Source organism: Aricia agestis, chromosome 4, assembly GCF_905147365.1.
Source record: "Aricia agestis chromosome 4, ilAriAges1.1, whole genome shotgun sequence".
Taxonomy (NCBI): Eukaryota; Metazoa; Arthropoda; class Insecta; order Lepidoptera; family Lycaenidae; genus Aricia; species Aricia agestis.
Genome location: NC_056409.1, coordinates 5,725,080 through 5,749,977, shown reverse-complemented (window position 1 = coordinate 5,749,977; position 24,898 = coordinate 5,725,080). Strand labels below are relative to the sequence as shown.

At 35.5% G+C, this 24,898-nt stretch overlaps 1 protein-coding gene across 2 annotated transcripts in view; it reads left to right on the top strand.

Moving 5' to 3' along the window:
- Positions 1-922: 922 nt before the first annotated feature.
- The window catches only part of LOC121726539, a 31,649-nt gene continuing 7,673 nt past the window's right edge, over positions 923-24,898 (top strand). Inside the window, exons 1-4 of one of the 2 annotated variants that reach the window (XM_042113942.1) lie at positions 923-1,346; positions 2,848-3,037; positions 3,382-3,420; positions 14,770-14,880. In XM_042113942.1, the coding sequence (XP_041969876.1) occupies positions 2,926-3,037; positions 3,382-3,420; positions 14,770-14,880 (262 nt within the window). In that variant the 5' untranslated portion in view covers positions 923-1,346; positions 2,848-2,925. The remainder of the gene's footprint in view (positions 1,347-2,847; positions 3,038-3,381; positions 3,421-14,769; positions 14,881-24,898) is intronic. The other variant, XM_042113943.1, reaches the window with a different exon arrangement.

Sequence of the window (24,898 nt, the reverse complement as noted above, 5' to 3'; positions counted from 1 at the left end):
GCACTATTGAATTTTATTGTTTATCAAAAATCGGTAAAACAAAGGTAAATATGTGGTGAATACGGTATAATAAGATTCGTGCCACATTTTTAAGTGCCTATATTATCAATAAAAGTTTAATATCGTAGAAATGAGCTGTTAAAATCACTTACTTGTGAAATGTAACCCCACATCCCTCTTTGTACCGTGTTTTACACAACATACACCCTTTCATAGTTTAACTATGAACTACCACCACTTATTTATATATTACTTAATCACGTAAAACCTTTTAAAACACTTTAAAAACATGAAAACAATTCTAACTAATTAAGCCATAGAGAATTAAAATACATACATGGTTACCAATGGTTACGTCAAATTTAGTTCTCTACCCTAATATTAAATGGGGGCGCTGATTCCGCTTCAAATGGCACAAAAAAGTGGGTATCATAGATCCAGCGTACTTGTATAATGGAGATCAGTGGTGCCGAGTGGTGGTCAAAAAATTATTTTGTCTATGTTTGAGACTGTTGTCAAAGTCAGCTGTCAAGTGTCAACTCCTTGTAAGCTGTCAAAATCCCAAACCGTGATCGATAGGGATGTCAAGAATTTTTATCGATACTGTAGTTCTGTAATCTGTATGTAAAAATTTAAAAAATCTAAGGATTTTTTATAACTAATGTAAAATAGTAAAAAATGTAGTTCCTTGTTTTTTCAGTGGAAATATCATGGCATGCTACATAACCGAATTTATAATTCATCCCACCCCAGTACCTTTAAAATTGAGAAATCATCATAGAAAATTTTGGCCCTATCTTTTATTTCAATTTTTTATTTTTAATTGTAATATTGTAACTGCAAATTGTTTGAATATTTTGACATTAATTTGTTTTACTTTGTCGTCAGTCGATACTTCACACTTATTTTCATCACTAGTCGGAAAACCAGTTTACCAATCGTGTTCAGTTGGAATTTTTCTTGTGCGCGGTAAAAGTGTCGGCTTGTCAGTTATCGATGTCTCGTAGCAAGTCCGTAACTAAAAAAAGTTAAAACCGTACTTGGGGCTTCTATTCGGTTTATATTTTTCTTATTGGAAATATTATTTCGTGGTTAACAGCTGTTTTCATGTTTACTTTATAATCAAAATAATAGTGCCATCAAGAGTTGTATTGTTGTGAATAAAATAGGTGTGCCAGTTTTGAATTTCAAATTGTTAGTGAACTGAAGCTTGTGCATTCACGTGAAAACAAATTTAACTATAAAGTTGATAAAAAGTTACTAAATGTGAATTGATAGTTTATTAATTATTTATATTCAATGAATATTGTGAATGAAGACGCTACAAGACGAGTTTTATTTAAAACGTAAGTAAAAGTAACTGTATTTGTCTTCAAAAGTTACACGGCTTAGTACTTACATTCTTCTTAAAATCTCGCTTTAGGTGATATGGTTGTTAAATTTCGTCATTTTCTTATAAAAATCTTATAAGAATGTTGCAGGGTGCAAGCCTGTTAAAAGTTTTTAGCAAAAAAAAATTCACTAAAAATAACATTATTTATAGTTACAATCTTACATCACAAACTTTTTTACATCACAAAAGTGATTGAATTTCGGACCTACGGATAATTTAGTTTGGAGTACCACATTGAAATCTTATAAGAGTTCTTCAAAGCTCATACTCACAAATGATGGGATTTAATGGTTATTTTTCACATCAAGGTTCATATAAGAACAAAAGGATTACCAAGGTTACAACCATTACTCTTAATATTGCAAGTAAATCTTGCCTTGCATATCTAAACATCACTCAGCAGTTCTGAGGTTCTGGATGTCCTGTTAATTGACAGTTTATTGATTGTCTACAATGTACATAAGCCTGTTTTATAATTGCTAATATATATTATATGAAAAATACCTTATCAGCTGGCAAGTTATGTTACCATTAATGTTTGCTCAATGTAATATACTGAGCAGTAATACTTAAGGGGGTGACTAACCCAAAATTGTCAATTTTATACTTAATTCAATTTTATACTTGAAAAAATAAACCCCGATATCCGAATTGTTTCATTTTCTAAACATAGATAAGTACTATATTATATTTCCAAGAATTCAATCTGAGCAAAAACACAATATCTTAAAATTTTCTCAATAGAAAAAAAATCACAAAGATGCATTTAATTTTCACGAATTTTTCATATATTGCCATAACCATGCATTAAACTAAGTTAATATTTTAACACAATGTATAAAATTCTATCATTGAGACACTGACCTGGTGGATTTTTAAAATTTTGTATATTTATTGAGTTATTAAGAAAAAACTAACTTGGCGATGATTCCGCGGCATCCTTTTTCACCTGGCATATATTAAAGACTGGTGTGAGTGTAAAGAGAGAAGGGTGATGTTTGATTTTTTGGGTTAGTCACCCTCTTAACTTGGTATTGAAAGGCAATATTTATTAATCAAGCAATTTAGAAAATAGAATAAAAATACAAAATGGTAGTTGACCACATGCAGCCTCTACAAACAATGTATCTCTGCAAATTTCCCTCTATAGTTAGCAAGCTCATGAGGGAATGTAACTCATCATTTGCTGAAGCTTCATATTGTCTGCCATCATGTATTTTTTAGATGGGAATTTAATTTTTTTAGACCTCACACAACAACAGTGGCAAATTCACATGTTATAGCCCCCAGTAAGATAAATAAAATATCTTTTTATTCAAAATGGGTATCATGATACACTTTTTGAAAGTCGAACGAAGAAACTATGTTGCCTACCACCGGTTTGGGAACTACCCCGCCGAGAAGAACCGGCGAGAGAGTAAATGTTGAGAGACTTAAAATAACATTTTTTACAGATGATTTGGAGCTGTAGAAGAATCTGGTGGATATATAGAACCTGATGTTGTTAACCAGATTGGCTGAGTCATGCAGCCATGGCCAGCGGCAAGGCACTTTATTCAATTCTCGTAGTGGTCCTCGGCTTCATCTGCTTTGTGACCGGAGCCATTGCAGTCGGCCTACCCACGTGGGGCTACTTTCATAGTTGTAAGTATGTTAAAACTAGCATAGTTGTAAATACATTTTTAAATTGTGGTTATGTCACTTAAAATCTATGTACTGTATATTGTATAATATGTCACTTAATAAGCCTATATTCATTTATTGTTCAATCATAAGTTGACACGGCTTTTAATGTTCCACAGTTCTGCTTTGCACTAACAGAATTATTATTTGAGCCAGCACCAAAAAACCTTTATGTTTGGAATAAGGATGCCAACCCAAATAAAATATATATAAATTTTTTTTCTGTCAAAAAAAAGTAATAAGGAAATACTCTATATTTTAAAATAATTGCTAGACAATATGAAAACATGAACAAATTCTTTCAGATGATTCTGACTTGTCTATCTCGGTGCAGTTGTATCATTGTGAGTATTGTAATGGCCCATTTTGTTTGCTACATTTAAATAAAGTTGCTATAAAGTGCATCCAGCATAACATATCTATCAGATATTGTATAGGTATAGTGACTAAAGGGTGCATGGTAGAAGCTCAGACCAAATAAAAATACTTTTTATTTGGTCTGAGGCTAGAAGGAAAATATTATTAAAAAGCTTCATATCCTATTCGGTTTTATCGAGCGTTTCGGCAGCGCCAGCATGCGCGTTCAAAGATGTAACGAACGAACGGACGAACTGCGCTGCTCAAGCGCGCGACGAAACGCAAAGTACTAGTTTCTACTTACTAGGTAGTAGGTACCCCCATACATCATCGAACGCGCGGCGCTCCAACGGCGCTGCCGAAACGCTTAACGATAAGACCAGCCTTAGTATAATAAAAATTATTATATAAGCTTCTTACCCGTCATACTGGTTCATAATATGTGCCTAGTTTTAATTCATCGCAAAAAAAAAACACTAGATGACCCGGTGAACTTCGTATCACTTCCCTCCTAATTTCTGAACCTTTCCTGGACTTCCACGAACAATTATTTCGAGACTATATACCAACCAAATCGGTTTAGCCATTCTCGAGTTTCAACAAGACTAACAAAAAGAAAATAGATGTAGCTCATGGATCCCATGACCAAACTGCTACCTTAGTACGTACTCTCGTACTCGTAGCACCAGGCTTCAATAAAATACTTTAAAACAACAATATCTATAACTAGCTGTTGCCCGCGACTTCGTCCGCGTTAGCATAGTAGATCACATCCCAAGTATTATTTTTATGTACAAAAATATTCAATGTACAGAATTGACTTTCCTACGATTTTATTATATATAGATGTTCCGCGCGGCTTTGCTTGCGTAGTTTAGGAATTTCACGCAACCGTACATTTTTCCGCAAAAAATAGCCTTTGTCCCTTCACGTGGTCTATTCTTCATGTTTGCCAAATAACATAAAAATTGCTCCAGTAGTTCTTAAGATAATAGGCAATTTCAAATAATTTCACTCCGTTTTTTCCACATTTTCCCTGTATTTCTTTGCTCTTATTAGACTTAGCGTAATAAAATATAGCCTATAGCCTTCCTCGATAAATGGACTATCTAACACTGAAAGAATTTTTCAAATCGGACCAGTAGTTCCTGAGATTAGCGCGTTCAAACAAACAAATAAACAAACTGCAGAATTATAATATTAGTATATATTTTTTAAATCGCTTGACAAACTCGAGTCTCGATCTAAAATATGTACCTACTATGAAAAGTACCAATAATAGGGTCAAATAAGCCCTTTCATATAATTTCCCTGTTTTTTCCACATTTTCTTTATTTCTTAGCTCCTATTAGTCTTAGCGAAATAAAATATAGCCTATAGCCTTTCTCAATCAATGGGCTATCTAACAGTAAAATAATTTTTCAAATCGGACCAGTAGTGTCTGACATTAGCGCGTTCAAATAAGCCCTTTCATATAATTTCCCCCGTTTTTTCCACATTTTCCTCTATTTCTTCGCTCCTATTAGTCTTAGCGTGATAAAATATAGCCTATCCAATATAGAATATCCAACAGTAAAAGAATTTTTCAAATCGGACAGTAGTTCCTGAGATTAGCGCGTTCAAACAAACAAATAAACAAACTGCAGAATTATAATATTAGTATATATTTTTTAAATCGCTTGACAAACTCGAGTCTCGATCTAAAATATGTACCTACTATGAAAAGTACCAATAATAGGGTCATAATGGACGATGCATGGTATATTGGTTTATGGTAGCGATGATGATGATGAATGTAATTTGCATAGTAGCATATGCTTACCGTTCTTAAAGCAACGCCGAAACTCCCAAACTTGTGTCTATAAAGAGTCAGGAGTTCTTTCAGCACCTTCCGAACCATGGTATACCTCGGTACAAATCTTACTTCTTGTTGGTAGCATACGCTCAGAATATTTTTCACGAAACCGAAGTCACCGCATGTTTCCATATTTTTGAGGAGTTTCCTCGATTATCCATGGATCCCTTCATCACACTTTTGTGAGCATGGTAAAAAATTGGGATGATACCCTATACTTACACCAAAGAAAAATTTTGAAAATCGGTTCACAAACGGCGGAGTAATCGTTGAACATAAAAAACTAACATAACACCTCCTCCATTTTGAAAGTCGGTTAAAATTGTAGCCTATGTGTTATTCTGATGTATAAGCTATAATATTATTGTAAAGTTTCATTAAAATCCATTTAGTAGTTTTTGCCTGAAAGAGTAACAACCATCCATCCAAACTTTCGCATTTATAATATGGGAACAAATATAATGACCACCAAAAAATGCACTGATACCCTAAACTTGTTTACCAAAAAAAGATATTTAACACCAAAAAAATAAAGTCTAAAATTGCAATACTGCCAGCTATTTTAGTCATGACAACACTTCACACCAAGTATAGTAAATGATCACCAAATCCTTGTGAGCAAATCAATGCGATATTTCTGTCCAAATAAATCACTACGATTGACAAAACATGTAAGCATATTATTAACAAAATAGTCGGCCAAGTGTGAGTCGGACATGGAGGGTTCCGTACCGTTATAGAACAAAATTAGACCTAAAATTGTGTTTTTGTATGGGACCCCTTTTAAATTATTTTATTATTATTATTATTACCTAATTATTAAAGCTAACATAATATAATCTAGGCCTTTGCGAAAATATCAACGTGCCTACCGGTTGCCATTATTGATATCGAGCAAAAAAGGCCAGAAAAATAACGTTTGTTGTATGGGAGCCCCCTTAAATAATTATTTTGTTTTAGTACTGATTGTTATAGCGGCAACAGATATACACAATCTGTGAAATTTTTAGAAGTCTAGCTGGAACGGTTCTTGAGATACAGCCTAGGCCCTAGAGAAAGAGAGACGGATGGACAGACGGACAGACATCGAAGTCTCAGTAATAGAGTCCCGTTTTTAGGGTTCCGTACCCAAAGGGTACAAACGGGACTCTTTTACTATGACTTCGATGTCTGTCTGTCCGTCTATCTGTCTTCCTCTCTTTAATAGGATATTTGCTAAATAAAAATATATTTGGTTAAAATTTTACAATAAAATGCTAACGTATAATGTCGGTGATCGTTTACTACTTTTGGTTTAAGTAACAATGATTTATTTGGAGTCATTTTGCATAAATAGGATAGCGAGATAATAAGTCTTTGGTGATTTGGTGCTAGTATAATGTTGGTGATCATTAACTAATTTTGGTGATAATTTTACTTTAAAATGCTAGTATAATGTTGGTGATCATTTACTTATTTTGGTGATCATTTACTATTTTTGGCTTTAAGATGTTAAATCTTTGGTTATCATTTTACATTAAAATAGTGGTCTGTATTTTGGTGATCGTTTACTATTTTTGTCTGTGAAATGTTACTATTTCTGGTGATCAGTTAATTATAAGCCTTATAATATTAGTGGGATAGTGGGATGTTATCACTCTCGCTCATCTTCTTATCGCAATTGATTCTTGATTTTTTATCAAATGATTAGTTATATCCATAATATCCATATTGGATATTTGGAGCCAGTGAGCCAAAGATATAGAAACTTAAGACATTATTATTTATTACAGAAATTCGTATCCTCAGACGTCCATGGAAGGTCCATTTTAACCGACATTGGTCTAGCGCCGCCATAGTGCCGCCGACACTGCTTTGTAGTGGCCAGTGGCGTAGAAGAAAATTAAACCAATAGCCTAGGTCATAATTATAAATTAAGTGGCATTTCGTTTGAATTTGTGTCGGTCGCGATCGCTTGCGGCAAGGATAATAAATAGAAGTTAAGGTAAGAAATAACGCGAAAACGCAGTAGTTTTATGATAGAACTGCTGCGTTTTCGCGTTATTTCTCCAAGGGCTCTCATAATAAACTAAATAAATAGCATGTTATCTGTACTGTTTATAGAAGAAATGTAAAAAACCGTACCCCATCAGCGGAAGTGACAAAAGTAGGTCGCGGCGTGGGCCACTGATGCGTACTGTTATGTTACCTTTCCAAAGATTAGAGATTAGGGAAATGTTCCAGCAATTTTTATTACAACCGAGACTTGGGATACTATCTCTTTGTTAGCCGACTTAGAAAAGAAGTAGGTTATTATGATATTTTTTGTGGACTTGCGTCTGCAGGTCTGATAATAATTTCTCGCCCTATGCCAGGGGATGAAGAACACTGAGGTTTTAGTAAGTCAAATTTTAACTTAAACATTGAATCCCAAGCTTGAATCTAAATTATTATCCCGGCTCGCCTTTTTTGTAAAACCGCAAAGAAAAATATTTGCAAAACTAGTCCACTCATTTTTTGCACCAATATGTTGCTTTAACTTTATCAACATCACACATCCTTGTAATGAAGGCTGGTAATGATGATAAGTGAAAAAATTATAAATAACTTTCTACTGAGGAAAGGGTCACTAGCTAAAAACGCAGATAAACCGTGACCTTGTTCTTCCATTAAAATCGTACGTGAATCAAAACGTGCACATTAAACAATAATTCGTAGTACCTTCGCCTAATGTTATGCTTCACAAACATTTCGTACGCTAAACACTGCATTTAAAAATGTGGCCGCTCCCAATAGGTTATTGACCCAGGCTTTGTGACAAAAGTTTTTGAAGATGTATCCCGTTCGTTTGTACTTCGGGTTTTGTTGAGCGCAATATGAGGATTGAATATCGTTTTATTAATACGATTAAAATTTTGTGACTTATTTTTAAAAATTAGGGATAAATTACGGTTGAATCAAAAATGGCAATACCATTTACCAACTAAAACGAGAGGCTCAAAAACATTACCTTACATAACTTTGAACTACCTAGTGTAATATTATCTTTCCGTCTAAAAATTTAAAAAATACCTATGACCCTGTGTAATAAATCATAACTAAAAACTCTTTTGTCCCTCATGACAATTAAATAACAACGGAATAATAAAGATCCGTAGATAAACTTGAACTACTCAAATGACAAGCGATTAAAGTTAATTCATTTAGAACATATTTTCATGGTTAATAACTTTATAAAAAAAAGTTTGCAAACCGCACTCCAGCCGAGGTCATTGTCATTGGGTAAAAAATGGCTTTGTCACGTAGATGTAGATGAAGCGATACACAAGATTCAACAGTTATCTGTTTTATGAATCTGGCAGAGCTCTAACAATTAAAAATAATATAATGGAACGTCAGCTCAATGTATTTATTCCCAATTCAAATTAATTGGCTTTGTTTTTTTTTCAATTGGGTACTAGGCGTTATTCTTCATGAACCAATGGTGCTAAATCGTATACTTTTTAATTAGCTTGCTCTCTAAGCAATCCATACACTTATACCTATCCAATTTCCAAATTAAGCATCACTAGATTTACTCCTCAGCAGACCAAATCTTAGACTTATTTTCTTCCAAAAAGGGCTTTCGATCTGCCAAAAAGCATTCATGTCTTGTGTATTTTTTGTTTTAACTCGTTGACACTGCGTGGGTGTACATTTTCTGTATGCTCGTCACGTTCATATAATACAGTTACCGATTTTGAGTTTATAAATTACAACCAGCACTTAGGCGATTATTATATAAATCTACATTCTGACACGTTCGCGTTCATATACATTCTCGTAGACGAGACATTAATCCTTCCGACCGACACAGAAAATAACAATAGTATGCATAAAGCCTAGCCTCATTCGCTAAACTCCCATAGAATTAAGAATTGTGAGAAATCTTCGCTAGGAAGTAAAGTCCGTAATGAATTTATTCATAATTGCACAGGGGAAAAACGAGTGAATAGTGTGTACTGTGACGCCTCGCTTGCTTGCTTAATGGGTCTATCATGTCCATATAAATATTTTTGCATGTGCTGGTGGGGTTTAGAGTTTATTGTGCAGGAGGAGAATGCCGTGATTAACCTAAATAGAGCATGAAATAATGAAAAATGTAGATGTAGAGTAACACCTGTAAAGGTGTTTTCATCCAAAACTATTACAACACTGCTAGCTGCGTCTTCCTACAAATGAACGTGAATAGGAACGTTTCATCTCATTCAAATTAAAAGTTTTTATTTGTATTAAATATTTCCTGAAACTAGATCGGGAACTTACTCGATGGAAAAAAAGAGTCTGGAAATATGGAATGGAATATGTTCAAATTAGTTGCAAAGTAACGCTCTCTGGAAAGTCTGGAAAGCAAACCACCGGGCCAGCACAGTTTATATTGTGTTCCAACTTTAACCTTGCATACGGTCATGCCTAAACAATGATATCCATTCGCGTGATCCAAGTACTTATTTAACAACATATCATTACAATCGGTAAATCCCCATTACATCTTAAACAAAAAAAGAGCCTTCACATGTCAGAAAAATGCTCTGCCGTCGAAGCAAAATGCTAATAAATGGCTCATGACTGTCACTATACACAAAAAAATAATAGATTATTCTAACAGGAATCTCTAGCAAGTGATGACATCGCAAAGCTGCACGATGTTCGTGAAACTAAAAGCCTGAGAAAAAGACGTGGTAGAGTTTCTTAGCGTACTGCCGCGACCATATCTATAATGTTAACAATATAACTGTTTGATTTTAAAGACCCACAAATTGTAGTAAGTTGTACGTAATTTATACTAATAAATCATAAAACTAGCTTGAACATTCAGGTCGTGTTTAGGAAACGTTATTGGTGACAATCGTGGTTGGTCGTGTAGAAATTGTACTAATTTTCTAGAGACTAGTGTTTGCGCAATATGTATACGTAAAATTTGCATATTCAATTGCTTTATTTGATATCGGTTTGTAATACAAGTAATCCGTCGGATAAACTATATAATGTATTGATGCAATAAATTCTGGGAAGTTTTGTGTTTGATTTTGTAATAAAATATAATTCAATGCTCATGTTTAGATCTTGTCTTCCAGTTTTGTATTCTTTAGATGGTTTAAACTTTAAAGACCTTAAATAAATATTTAAAATCATATTATATACTGTATCAAAACGGAAATAGTAAGCAAAGGTATGATTTAGGTCGTTCGTTTAGAACCGCGGTATCGTAAATTTTATCGTTACCTGGCTTATTACTTATTGTTCTGTGCCACTTTAGTGATTATATTCTGTGTTAACTAACCCAGTCACTCGTTACGCCGAGTCACGATTTGAAAACTTATCACCTGTATTGGTTTTCTACTGCCTTGTAAATGGCTAGGAAATTCGTACGCTGTTTTGTCGAGATATTCCCTGGAGAATTTATTGCTGTACGCTTTGGTACATAACGCTTCATTAAACCTTTTAAAACCCAACACAATATTATAACATTGTTATATATAAGAGGGTGTATAATATAATTTATGCGCTGGACCAATACTTGGAAGTGGGTCGCATAGATGCCACAAGGTCGCAGACAATTGACATGTGACACATGAGTCACGGTTAATGAGGTGCAATTGACACCTCGGCTTGCTTGGTCAGCAATTAAGAATGCACCTTTGGGCTTGGCACACTGAGCATTACCCTAATGGCGCAACACGTTGTCATGCGTAAATTCAAGTATAGGAAATGAGATTAGTTAAGAGGAGTCCACACCGCCCTTTTTTCCATACAAACGTTGTCCCCTGTTTCCTCCCTGGATAATGCTAGTAGAGTTATATTTTTTTTCCTGAATATCTACGACCACTAATACAATGTCCCTATGTTTTATTTTTTTTTCATAATTTAATTATTAAATAAGATATGAACGTTCAAAAACCCAAAAAAATGGCCAGATTTTCCGCTGTGTTCAAGCGTCCAGAAAACAGATTTGGCTAGATTATACAAAAAAAAGCAAAACATAGGAACACAGCTCAAGCCTTTTTTTAATCTTTAATGAAAAAAGTACTTAAATCGGTTAAGTTTTGGAGAAGGAATCAGGGGACAACGAATCGTTGATTTTCTGGATTTTCTGCAGTTGTCTCTATCGCGTTCTGCGGTATAGGCTTGAGGTAAGGGAGACAGCTATAGATATTACACGTGCTTTTTTTTCATTTCTCTAGCCCCTGGTGTATCCTCTTAAGTACGTGCTTTGGCTTATACCAGGAATATGCAGCAGTTTTAAGGTATCTTTTAGATTTGTCTATGAGTACCTACACTCCGAAAATGAAGTGTATCACACGTGTAAATTGAAGTTATTTGAAGTTACACACTAAGGTTGTTACTTAATTTGTACATTATTACCATTTATCCTTCACCTGTCTTCAAAAATAACAAGTTGTTTGCTACAATAGGTGAAGTTGTCCTCAGTTTTATGAATGGATGACGTGTTCTGAATTTCCATAATAACTTAGGGTTTCGTTGTTAATCGATTTACTTTATAGAGCACGACTCTTATTGCTGTTTAGGGCTGGGCGTTGTCATTGACAACAAACCTCCCTTGTTCCTGTTTCTACTGACCTAAATTTTGGCTCGTCCCTGTTCTGTTCTCTAACAAAATATTTGCTTATATTGAGAACCTTCTGTGTTCTGCCATATTGTTCGTCATTTACGTTGAATTTATGAAGAATATTATGTATTTACCCGTACTATGCGAGCGTCTTAGATATTTAATGTAGAGATGCTCCGCAAAAAAAATGTTGAAATACTTCAAGAGAATGCATAATGTGTGTCTCATAGTGTTAGGTGTAAAAATAAATAAGGATATTTTAGGGCAGCAAACAAAAATAACAATGTACACTCAAAAGATGTGGGTTATATTGATACAGGTGGTCTAAGTTGAACCTTCAAACTTATACATTAGAACTATTTTTTTTTCAAACCAGTAGAACTGACATTAGTAAATTAGAAGGATGTATAGCCGGCTTGAACTCTGCAATGGCCTTTATAAATGAAATAATAAATTATGGCTTTCATCAGGGCGAACGAAGCGAGCCCACAATCTGTACATTTTGTGGTACACTCGGAAAAACTATCACGCCTATTGAATATTGATTTGTCCTTTAACATAGTAATTTTCAGTCAGACAAGGTGTGACGACACGAGCCCTCACAAAACTCGGCTTTTAGCTATGTAGTTGCAAAGATAGTGTCACTGTTGACTGTTGTAGATTTTTGCCATAATAATTATATATTTTTTTTATTTTTTTAAAGATATTATAAGTAACACCCGATATGCGGGGTTACTTATTCCAAAAAATAAATAAAAATTGTTTTATTTCTAAAATTTGTCCACTCAAATATCAACTGGAGTATTAAGGATTACACATTGACAAGCAATAGCGCGATGTAGACGCCGTTCAGCGCCACCTAGTTACAATTTCTGAAATTAATCCTTTTAAATTGTTCTCTAGTAATCAGAGAACAATTTAAGAAATTTCAGAAATTGACATCGGGTATGCATCAGCATAAAAATATAATGTTATGCAAAAGCATAATATAATTATAATATCTTATGGCATTATTGCAAATTTTTGTGTGTTTGGGGGTTGCCAGAGGTTGAGAGAATTATTTCAGTAAGTAATTAATATAAAACAATAAAGATTAAAAAATAAAAATAGAATATTCATAAACAATAAACATACACACAAAATGAAAAAAGCGAAGGGTGGGGGCAGGGGTGGGGGTTGAAAAATATTTTTTAAAGCCAGGGTCATCACAAAAAAAAATGGAAAACACTGGTCTATGACATAGAGACTAGAGATTATCGCTTAAACAGGAAAGTGTTGGTCGTGAAACTCGTGATGCAGCTAACTCGCACAATTATCTAGGATTGGCGGCGCAGCGTGAATACGATTAGCACTGTGTCGGGAGATCGTGATAGACATCCTCTCTCGGCCTCACTTATGTAATAAACACTTTCAATCGAAGATTCTTTATCTTTTTTGTGTAGTTTTCGGATGGACATTTGTATATTATATAGAGGTTTTTTTATTGACTCGGTGGACAATGGTGTATTTTGGTTGAACTGATAAACCTTAATTGAAACGTCCCAACTGAAAGTTAGAGCCGCATAGAGCAAGGAGTTATTTACTCTTTTCTTTAGGAACTGTGTTTGACCACACCAAGGCCGGTATAAATAGTCAGTTCTCAAGATGCATCTCGGTCTCAACTCTCAAGACACGGTTCAGGCTCTGTGATTGGTTGGCTGTCAAAATTTGGACCAATCATAGAGCCGAATCGCGTCTTGAGACCGAGATGCATCTTGAGTACTGACCATTTATACCGGCCTAAGTATTATCTGCAGTGTCAGGAGATCGTGATTGAAATCCTCTCCGCGGCCTCAGTTAGATAATTAACACTTTCAATCGAAGATTCTAGGAGTTTTTTTTAATGATTTACTGGATGAATGATTTGTCAATTTGAATGAAAACGTTCAACTAAAAGTTAGAGTCGCATAGAGCGAGCAAGTATGTTTGAACATACTAAGTTTATTTTGGTTTTACTTGCCGTTTCTCTAAATAATAACGCCATAAATAATAACTACTGGAGAAAAAGTAACGGCCTACGCACTTATAAGGTAGTCTTAAGAAAATTTCTCATTTCTCTGAAAAGCAATTATCAAGGCGAAGATGAAAGCCATAATCGATTTTTATGTGTACATTTCCTAATTTAGTAATCGATAGGCCCGGCTTGCGAATACGAGTAATTAGTCTAATGCCATGAGTGGTTACTGGTTACTATGGCATTATGTGTTACGCAATGCGTGACAACCGATAGTTACTGTCGTAGGGGAGAGTTATTAGTGGTTCCGAAGATAGATAAATGCTAGTTCTTCGTGCCTTTTAGCTATTTCACGACTGTCGACCTTCCGTACGTCCGTACGTTCAACCTATCGGGGGTAATGGCAAAGGCTTTAGCCAAAGGCTTTTTGAATATTTTTATCTCTTCATCTAATTTTGTTTCAGATGAGATGTATCTTTAGCACTGATGCTAACGTTCATCAATACTAATAAAAATGTAACGGTTCTATCCAAATTCCAATCTTATTCCAATTTCCAAATCACAACTGTAAACTCCATTTTAATTTTTTTATGATATCGGATAGTGACTGTGGATCTAGCAGTAAAATGATTAAAGTAAACAATACATAGCCGAGATGCTTGTAATGAAATCTCGCGATCAATCAAAATAGCTGATCGACTGAGAAAGCCAGTCGAGATCGATCAGTTCCGTTACCGAGCTATTCGCTCACTGTATTATGTTGAGGTACCTTCATCTTTTAATTAAACCTAAACGGCTGATCGGACTTGATTGAGAGGATCTTTAGATTCAGACATACATCGCAGTCAAGTTTATTTTCTCAATATTGCTTAATATTAAATAAATATTTTTGTTCGCAGTAGAGAACCCGAACTTCGACCAAGGCTACTTCGGACCATGGCGGGTGTGCAAGAAGCTGCTGTACAACCGGGAGAAATGCGGCACGGACGTCTCCAAGTTCCGACCGTCAAGTAAGTCGTGATTCCCTCTGCCTCTCTCTTTCTCTCTTTACAGCCTAGAATGTAATGCAGCACCATCACGATTTACGATAAATTAATCTGATCTTGCTGTTTCGAGAAATTGCTTTGTTTAAGCGCTCGCAGTGCGAAATTTGCGCCATTACGGTGTATTAGAATTTCGAATTAAACTTTGTAATTCGAATCACAAGTACAGCAACAATACAACGGTATTATCTAGTACATATAATACATATAAGAAATCATTTTTAGAGTTTCGTACCCAAAGGGTATAACAGTTTCACAATGACATGTAGAGTTGTTTAAATTTGTAGCTAATCTTCAAAGAATTTTCCTAATTAAAGCAGCGCCTTAAATCTGATAAACAAACAGCTATCAATACAGCGGATAACTTTAAACAAGCTTTAATTAGAAATTGCTCGACCCTCTACTAAACATCAAAGCAAATTATTTGCATCGGAAACGAAAGTGTTTGGTAAGAATAAAAGATGTTTTGTAGATTTTTTTATGATAATAATATCAAAAAGTTATCTTAGAAAATGTTTTGAAATCTTTCGGATTCGCCAATCCGTGTAATAGCTTGCGTAGATTTTTTGTTATTTTATGAAACCAGCGTATAACTTACAATGCAGTTTTGGTATCTCTATTGTCAAATAAGATGAACTCTTCCCAAAGCCAATGTGCGTTGACCTCGTAACTTTCTATTCCACCACTTTAATTGTAAAGTTCAAGTTTAAATTAAATATCAGCCGCGACGCGACGTTCTTGATCAATATTTTGGCGTCTCGGTAACATTCTGAATCAATATCATCACTTATTCCAATGCAGTGCTACTATACCGACAGAAATTAGCCAGTAGTAACTAGATGTTATTACTGGCCAATTTAACTTAAAATTCGTTCATCGCAAGAGAATTGTCCCGGAATAAGAAATTTCTTTACTATGATTTTATGTCTTTTCTTAGCACTAAAAGTGAGTATGTCCAAATCTATGAATACATACTAATGTTAATACTTTATTGTTAGATCATAAGCTTTTGTTATTATTGAGTATCTAACTGTGAAAACGTGTTAATAGTGTTAAGTGTTTATGTAGTATTTAATATTGTTAATTAAATCACTGTATGTTTTCCTAATTAAATAAAAATGAAAATCAGAAAATCAGTCGAACGTGTAACAGGACAGACCGAAACACTATCGCGTTTATAATATTAGTATGGATAACACCGAAAAGGTACAATGCACATCTACTCACATCGTTTACTTTATATGACCTACAAAAGTGTGCTAGCGTCACGAATTGTAGAGTCAAGTTGACCTATACAGTAAGCTTTAAAAGAAAGCTCAAACTGTACAAATATTTCATTCGTGGGTTACATAGAAGAAAATTTATTCTATGAACAGTTTATGTTTCCTACATTGAAAGGGCTACATAACTATCAGAAGAAAAAGCTTGGCGCCTATTGCAAAGCTTCTTTGTTCAACATATTGATTTTTTCAAAACAATTTATTTCACATCGAAGAAACGTCGTGCGCTAAATTGGAAACATTGTTTCTGTATGAGTTTAGTTTCTTCTATTTAGTGTGTATTGTGTATTACTAGCAGATGGCCGTTCACTATTAACGATCATCTACCATCATTTGGATCTGAAAGAAGTTTTTTCACCGTCATATACCTACATACTATTCATAAACTATTATATTATATTTATTTTTGGTATTTTAATACATTATTTTTTTTCTGCGTTATTGCTTAGGGTGGGTTGCACCAGAGGCGTGGTTAAAGTTAAAGTTATGGTCAAAGTTATGATTATAGTTAAGGCTAACTTTAACCTTAACTTCGACCACAGAATTTGACAGATGACAGATGCAAAATGTCAAATCTTTGTTAAAGTCAAAAATGGACGCCATATTTAACCATAACCTTGAGCTCGACAAGGCTTGAAATGAACGTGAGCGAGGGCGCTGCTGGTAAAGGAGAACTGTCAAAAATGGGGATTTTGTATGATGACAGCGTTAGTTCCTTTTTTCGCCACGTTCATTCAAAGCCTTGTCGAGCTCAAGGTTATGGTTAAATATGGCGTCCATTTTTGACTTTAACAAAGATTTGACATTTTGCATTGTAGTTATAGTTAAAGTTATAGCTAAAGTAAGTTGGTGCAACCCACCCTTAGAAAACTTTAGACATACTTAATCTAAATTCTGCAGTTCCCGTTTCTCGTGTACAGGTAGAGCTGATTTTAAAAGCTTTTTATATGCGACACACATTGACCACACCTAACTGTTGCATAAGATCATCAGACAAATATGATCATTATGTCGATGGTCCCTCAAATAGTGATGACATCACTTTCCCTTAACAAGGTTACTTCCATTAGTACGTGTTGCGTCTGTGTGTTTGTCGGATTGACGTAGGTGCTTACTGATAGCTTAACGTGTTAGGTTATTATGTATCTTTCTCATCCCTGCGTCGTTAGGATTTGACAACTTTGTTGTTAGTTGTTACCTCATAATAGGAGACTGTTAAATGCATAATCACTTTTTCTTCGGGACAAATTTGGTTTTGTTTGTATTAATGCCGATCGACAGGTAACCAACCACAAAAACCTTTTGATACGATCCCTCGAGCTTAGAGGTAGAGGTATTCGTATCGCTTGCCGGACTCGATTTGTATTGGATCCAGTGCAAACGAGATACCTGCCAAAAGACTACCCATACAAAATCCTACAACGGTCGGTAGTACGCGACAGTAACTCGCAAGTCTGGGATTTGAAAGCGGACTCCGATTGTTTTGTTAGTTCGCACGCGCTACATCGGGACGTCTCTATGTAGAGTAATGTCTCTATGGACTTTAACTAGGATTAAGCGGTAGTTTCTAAGGTTTTCTTATGGAAAACTTCTTAGCAGTAAAAAGTGATTCACGTATGTAACGTGTATTCCAAGCTGGTTTTCCATAAACATCAGTTGACCACAAACCTCTACTGAGTGAGATTGTAACATACTTTTCTCGCTTCATTCACATGCCTAACCCTGTTAATGAACGATTGCTGTTGTATAATGTTTTGTTTAAAGAGAAGGACGAAGTTTTAAACTTCAGTTTTTATTTGCTAGATGAAGTTTGCAACTCTGTCGGGCCAAAATATGTTTGTCATGCGGGAACCGTAAATTTTTCCGCGATAAAAAGTATCGTATGTCCTTCCTTTCCTGGGACTCAAAGTATCTCCATACGAAAATTCAAGCGAAATCAATTCAGCTGTTTGGGCGTGAGGGGAAAACAGACAGGTAGACAGACATACTTTCGCATTTATTATATTAGCATGGATAAGGTTTCTTGAACGAGCTTGTAAAGGATTTTATCCGTCTGTGTTTTTCGAATATTTGAAGTTTTGTAATGCTCTAAGTCCAGTAATTTGTCTTGTCATGTACCAGGTTCATCTTGTGTTCTGAGGTTCTGTAGATATTAATCACCTTTTGTACTGAAACAAAATGAACAGTCTCCATACTCTTAGAGTCTTTGTAAATAAAACAAGTTCCCACGACATTGTGCACCTACTTTTTGAGTTAGTAACAGTTAGCAGTTAAACATTTTACGATATAATGAGACATGTTATTGACCGTGACTCTCAAAAAGTAGAGTAATTATGCAGTAGGTAGGCCCTGTATGCTTTTTTGGACGAGTTACATAACATGTATAATGCGGAATGCATTCGACGTTTGATTTAAATATTATCTTGTTTTGAGAGAGATTGATGAGATGAGATTTAAATATTATCTGGGAGAGCCATGCTTCGGCAGGAATGGGCCGGCTCGACTGGAGAAATACCACGTTCTCACAGAAAACCGGCGTGAAACAGCGCTTGCGCTGTGTTTCGCCGAGTGAGTGAGTTTATGCCCAATCCCCTACCCTATTCCCTTCCCTACACTCCCCTATTCCCTTCCCTATCCTCCCCTATTACCCTATTCCCTCTTAAAAGGCCGGCAACGCACATGCAGCTCGTCTGATGCTGCGAGTGTCCATGGGCGACGGAAGTTGCTTTCCATCAGGTGACCCGTTTGCTCGTTTGCCCCCTTATTTCATTAAAAAAAAAAAACTATTCAGGCATTCGTTAATACCCTGGCCTTCTAAAAGATTGTTTTAATTTCGTAGAACAATATTATAAATCTCACAAGTCGGTTTTAATATTTACTTTTATAACTATTTGGATTTCCCTAAAGAATAAAGATGCATACTTATTATTTGTTTATGTAGGTACCTAAGAAATTGCAAAGAAGAAAAAGTATGAAGTTGTTAATAAGAACGTGCGAATAAACTTAAGCCACAGTTCTTAGAAACCTTATTTATTAAGTATGTACTTCAATTCTTGTTATCATTCAGTAGCATTAAATTTACTTAATCTTATGTTGAATGTTAAAGAATTTATATCATCTTACTTTATACTTATCATTGTAGTTATCATCCTTTCTCCTACAAAATATCATTTCAACTTGTACGTCGGAAGGAAAATGTATTCAAAACAACGACATTCTATGCGATGTTATGTTTGCATTGTTTGTAAACCATTGTATTCTGCTCGGCGAGTGAACTTTGTTTTAGATCCAGACTTTTTGCTTTGACACTATGTAGCTCTACGTACAACCAATGCATTATGCAATGTGTATGAAGATTGGAGAAATTGAAAGCATTTTTTGAAGTTCGGCAAAATAAAGGGAATAAAAACAATTCCCAACAAAGTTTTAATAGTTGCAATAAACCACCTGTACCGTAAGACCCTGACAATACTGACCTTAAACTTTAAAGAGTCAAAATAGGTGGGTTTACAAGTCTCGTAATACGAGGGCTGCTATTTATGTATCCGGAATTAAAAAAAGAAACAAACATATATGAAGAGCACAGGGAAAGAACGATCAAAGTCACCCTAAAACTGCTTTGAGGTTAATAACGCCATCTAGTTCGTAAGACGCTAAGCTTGCCTGTCACTAAGCATGAAAAGAATATAAACGTACAAAGTCACGATAAATTACGTTTTATTTTTTTACATAAAAGTTATTAGTGATCATAGTCTAAGCGGTAAAAGTTAAAAACGATCAGAGTCCGAGGACTTTAATCGTTCTTACAAGTTTTCGAACTAATAGTCAAACGTCAGTTGACGTTCTCATGCTCTGTGACATTTATATGATTTAGGTTTGGCCCTGAACTGGAAAAATATTAAATAAATCTCATTAAAAATATACAATATTTTTATTTTTTAGTAAATAATGAAACCAAAGTATTAGCAGTGATTTTAAGACAGAAATTATTATTATTGTGTCATTTCTTTAAGTACTTATGAGTCCTATAAGTTAAGAAATCATTTATCTTCTAATTTATAAAAAATGACTTTGATCATTCTTTCCCTGTACTCTTCATATCATTTAATATGGTTTTATTGCTTTTCAAAATATTCGCCGCGATGATCGACACACTTTTGCATACGCTGGAACCAATTTTCATAGCACTTTTTCCATTCTGATTGAGGTATCTCCAAAACGTGCATTTTGAACGCATCAACAGCCTCTTCGCGGCTCGAAAAACGTTGACCACGTAATTTGTTCTTCGCGTATGGAAATAAAAAGAAATCGTTAGGTGCCAAATCAGGGCTGTACGGCGGATGACCAGTCAATTCGATCTTTTGACCCTCCAAAAACTGAGTTGTTTCAGCTGAGGTGTGACAGCTAGCATTGTCGTGATGTAATATGATTCTGCGTTGTCGGTTGTCCTTTCTTATTTCTTCAAAGACTTCTGGTAAACAAATGGTCGTATACCATTCAGAATTAACTGTTTTACGATTCTCTAATGGCACTGTAGCCACATGTCCATTAATTCCAAAAAAACAGGCGACCATTTGCTTCAAAGTACTTTTTGCACGAGTAACTTTTGTTGGTTTCGGCTCATCTTGGAACACCCACACCGTTGACTGTTGTTTAGTTTCGGGGTCATATGCATAGATCCAAGATTCATCACCTGTGTAGATATTATAAACGGCTTTTGACGTACCACGGTTGTATTTTTTTATCATTTTTTTGCACCAATCGACACGAGCCCGTTTTTGATCGATTGTCAAGTTGTGCGGAATCCAACGCGAACATATTTTTTTTACAGCCAAATGTTCGTGTAATATCTTATGTATGCTCGTCATACTTATGCCTAAGGACGCCTCTATCTCGCGATATGTAACATGACGATCACGCATTATTAGTTCCCGCACAGCATCTATATTTTGTGGGACAACAGCTGTTTTTGGGCGACCTTCTTTATTTTCATCCGTGAGCATAGACCGCCCACGATTAAACTCACTGTACCAGTGATAAACAGTGGTTTTTGATGGTGCTTCATCTCCAAAAGTTGCGGTGAGTTGAATAAAGCACTGTTGTTGATTTAGCCCACGCCGAAAATCGTAGTAAATCATTGCACGAAAATGTTCACGCGTTAAATCCATGGCAAATGAAGACACGCAATTTTGAAAATGACGCCACAATGGAAAAATAATTGACAGTCACATGAAACAAAATGTATTCTTCAACCAAAGAGTTCTATTTTCAAATGTTGGAATTACTTTTTAAATATTGTTCTTGTAAGTGGCCAGTTCCGGATACATAAATAGCAGCCCTCGTATCTGGCTTATTCGGATATAAGGAAGCTGCCTTATGTCATAGTTCCGTGTAGTGTAGGAGACTACAATATCACATTAAACAGTTAGCCTTCCTGATTGCAATGAGTGAAAACTTGAAATTTCATTGTTACCTCTATCCGCTGCGAATAGTTTTATCATAAGATTATATTCAATGCTTTGAATAATTAATATTAATGATGCTCACGGAGTTTGTCCTTGCGAATTACAATTTATAATAAACATAAGTATGTACTTGTATTCATAACTGAAAAAAAAATCACATTTTAAATTCTAACAAAACGTTTCTCAGACGATAGAGCAGAGTAAACTCACGAATTTCTACGGTCACGATCTGAAAATTGCAATGGTTAATAGCAAACAATGATCTATTCCTTATCATCATGAGAAGACTTATGAATTGTAATTTTGTAATTCAGCTATTATTTACGTGTCAATGACCTCCAGAGTCGTGGTAGGAAGGTATAATTCTCTGCCAAAAACGATTGTTGGTATCGTAAAGTATCATCTACGTAAAACTACTAATTTGACATAGTATTTACTATTTTGTGGGAACTCGCAGTAAACCCTTTATAGTTAAATGCAAATCTGGCAGGATTTAGAAGAATAACTGAAAAGTTGATGCACATCGAGTTCTAGGGTTTTAGACTGTTTTTTTTTTGTGCTGAAAACAAGTCAAGTAGCCCTGATGTCACTGCGACTTTTGAGGATCTATTGTGACTCCTTCGCATTAGAGTACCGTCCCCAACCCAATGCTACTCATGAATTGAACGATATGGTTGGGGTTGGTGCCACGAATTTCCTCGGTGGATGTGTATTCGTAGCAACCAAGGTGCCTGTTTCTGCTCTGTAGTAGAGCAGGACAGTCAAGGAGAAGTATAGGTGTCTCGTCCTCCTCCTCGCAGAATCTGCAAATCGTTAAGCTACTAACACATATTCTGTTAAGGTGCTTATAATTGAGCTTGCAGTACCCAGTTAGACTTCTGGTAAGGATTCTTAATTGATACCTACCCACGGTGAGCACTATTTCCGACAGTTTCTTGTTGAAGTCAGGAATTAGCGCCTTGGAGTGTTCAAGGCCAGGGGTCTCAACCCATTGCTTTCTACTTAGTTCACGAAGATAGTTTAGACTGGTACTTTAATTAGAGTTTTGAATCGAAAGTTGTTTTTACTTAATTTAACATTGAATGAAGAATGAATATTGTATAATATCATCGCAACCAGTCCCATATGCGCTGTAACACAAAACCATGCTTCACGAAGTCATGTATGACAGATGGGGCGGGCTTCGTCGCGGTCGTCGTGGATTAGGGATTCGCCGTGAGTACCGCTAGCCGTATATAGAACGCGTCGCATCAGGTGTTTTCCGCATGCGAGCATCATCCGTTTGTCACTTTCTGGCTTCGGAATACGGATGTTTGTTAAAAACGTTTGGCTGGGAGCTTGTAAGTTCAATCTTGAATAACTGGCTTACAACGGGAAACTAAAGAGCTAATTAAAAAACTGATCTAAAAATATGTGTGGCACTCGTGGCCTGCCGCGGCATAGCATTTTTTATCAACTTATGCAATTATAATTCGCATACGTCTAGTCGCATGCCCACAAACACCGTGCTGAAGTCTGGCAACGCTGTACCGGTCAGAGTGGGGGGTATGTTAGGTTTTTTGTTACGGAATTTCTTGATTCGGTCGCCGCAGTCAAAGCCCGCGATAAAAGCTATGCAATTGCTTAAAAATCTGATATTTTTTCCGTTACTTAGGTCCAACTGGGGTTACTTCATACTTGTACTATTATCTATTCTGTGCTGGGGTGATAGATATTCTCAAGCTGTACCAAGCAAAAAACTTGACTAAAAATCGTTGGGAAACCTGAAAATCGTACCTATCGTTCCACTAAAATAACTCTCACGAGACACGAGTACGCCAGGCGTTGCCACTAAATGAAACGATCCTATTAAATTACGTTTTGTGGTACGACGAATATTTTATTACACTCACAATATTTGAGTCCCACGGCCGGAAACCTGTTCGCTGAACTATTAATTATATCTAACCCGACCGCCAGCCTGTGGCTTCGCTTGTTTGTACCATGTCTGGAGTCTGGATTTAGGTTCGAATTTCTCGAATATTTTGCGTAGCCTGAGTCATAAATGCTAATACAAGCACTATTCTTACGGACGTTGAAAGAAAGCAAAAGTAACCACTAACCGTCTTTGAAAATTTTCGTTTGTCTCTTTGTTCTGGCTTATTACCTCTAAAACGGTTGGACCATTATACGCAGAACTTTTACTTATAGGAAACCAACTGTTGAAACCTTTTCAAACGGTAACACTCAAGTATAACTGTCTCCGACTGTGTTTATAGAAATCTACAAATATCGCACACACATTTACACATGAAAACTGTGAACTCACGTAGCTACATGAATCTATACTGAATTACTTGAGATGTGTTTGATGGTTTCTTGTTAGACAAGTGCTTTTAAAATTTTACTTTATCTAAATGTGAAACACTACAAGTAAACAATGATTCAGATTCCGAAGAATGTTAACGCATATAATTTGCTTAGTGATTACACTTATATTATAGTTATTATTACAAGTAATCAATCATTAATGTTATCTATCATTACTTGTAATCATTATCATCGCAACAATAGCTGCCTCGTTAGTTAGTAATAATTATTTAATAAGGTACTATTAAGAGCTATGTGGTCACAGGGCCTTGGTTCTGTTGGTAGTCAGATGGTTTCTAAGTTCTGACACGAATATTATAATTCATAACCCATGACTCACTGGTGCCTATACGTGCAGAAATGTCATCTAACACATTATGCACATGTACAATATAATAATAATCAATGACCTAGGAGACTACTTCGTGATATAAGTTCATCTTTGCGTCCGTTGTGGGTGATTTATCGAGTATTATGCGAGCGAAGTGTCTTCTTCAAATACTACAGTGGCTGGGAGTTGGGACAGGTTACTTTAAATGCAAATAGTTGGCCTGATCCAGAGGAATAACTGGTCAATGCATCTGGGTTTAACTATGTGCGGTTTCCTCACGACGATTTCTTTCACCGTATGTGTATATTGTGATATTGTATATAATGTAGGCACTTGAGATCTTAAAATGTCTGATTGGTAAACTTAATCTATGCTGAAACCTGCACCTTTTCGAAACGCCCAAAGGTCTTGTCAGGCCACGGACGCTCAGGATAGGACGCTTATAGGTGATCGGCATTAGTTTGTAACTAAACACGACACTTCTTACATTCCATTGACCATTATTAACCAAACCAGCGAAGAGCTTGCTACCCATGTAGGATGTTCTTGAATGATTAATA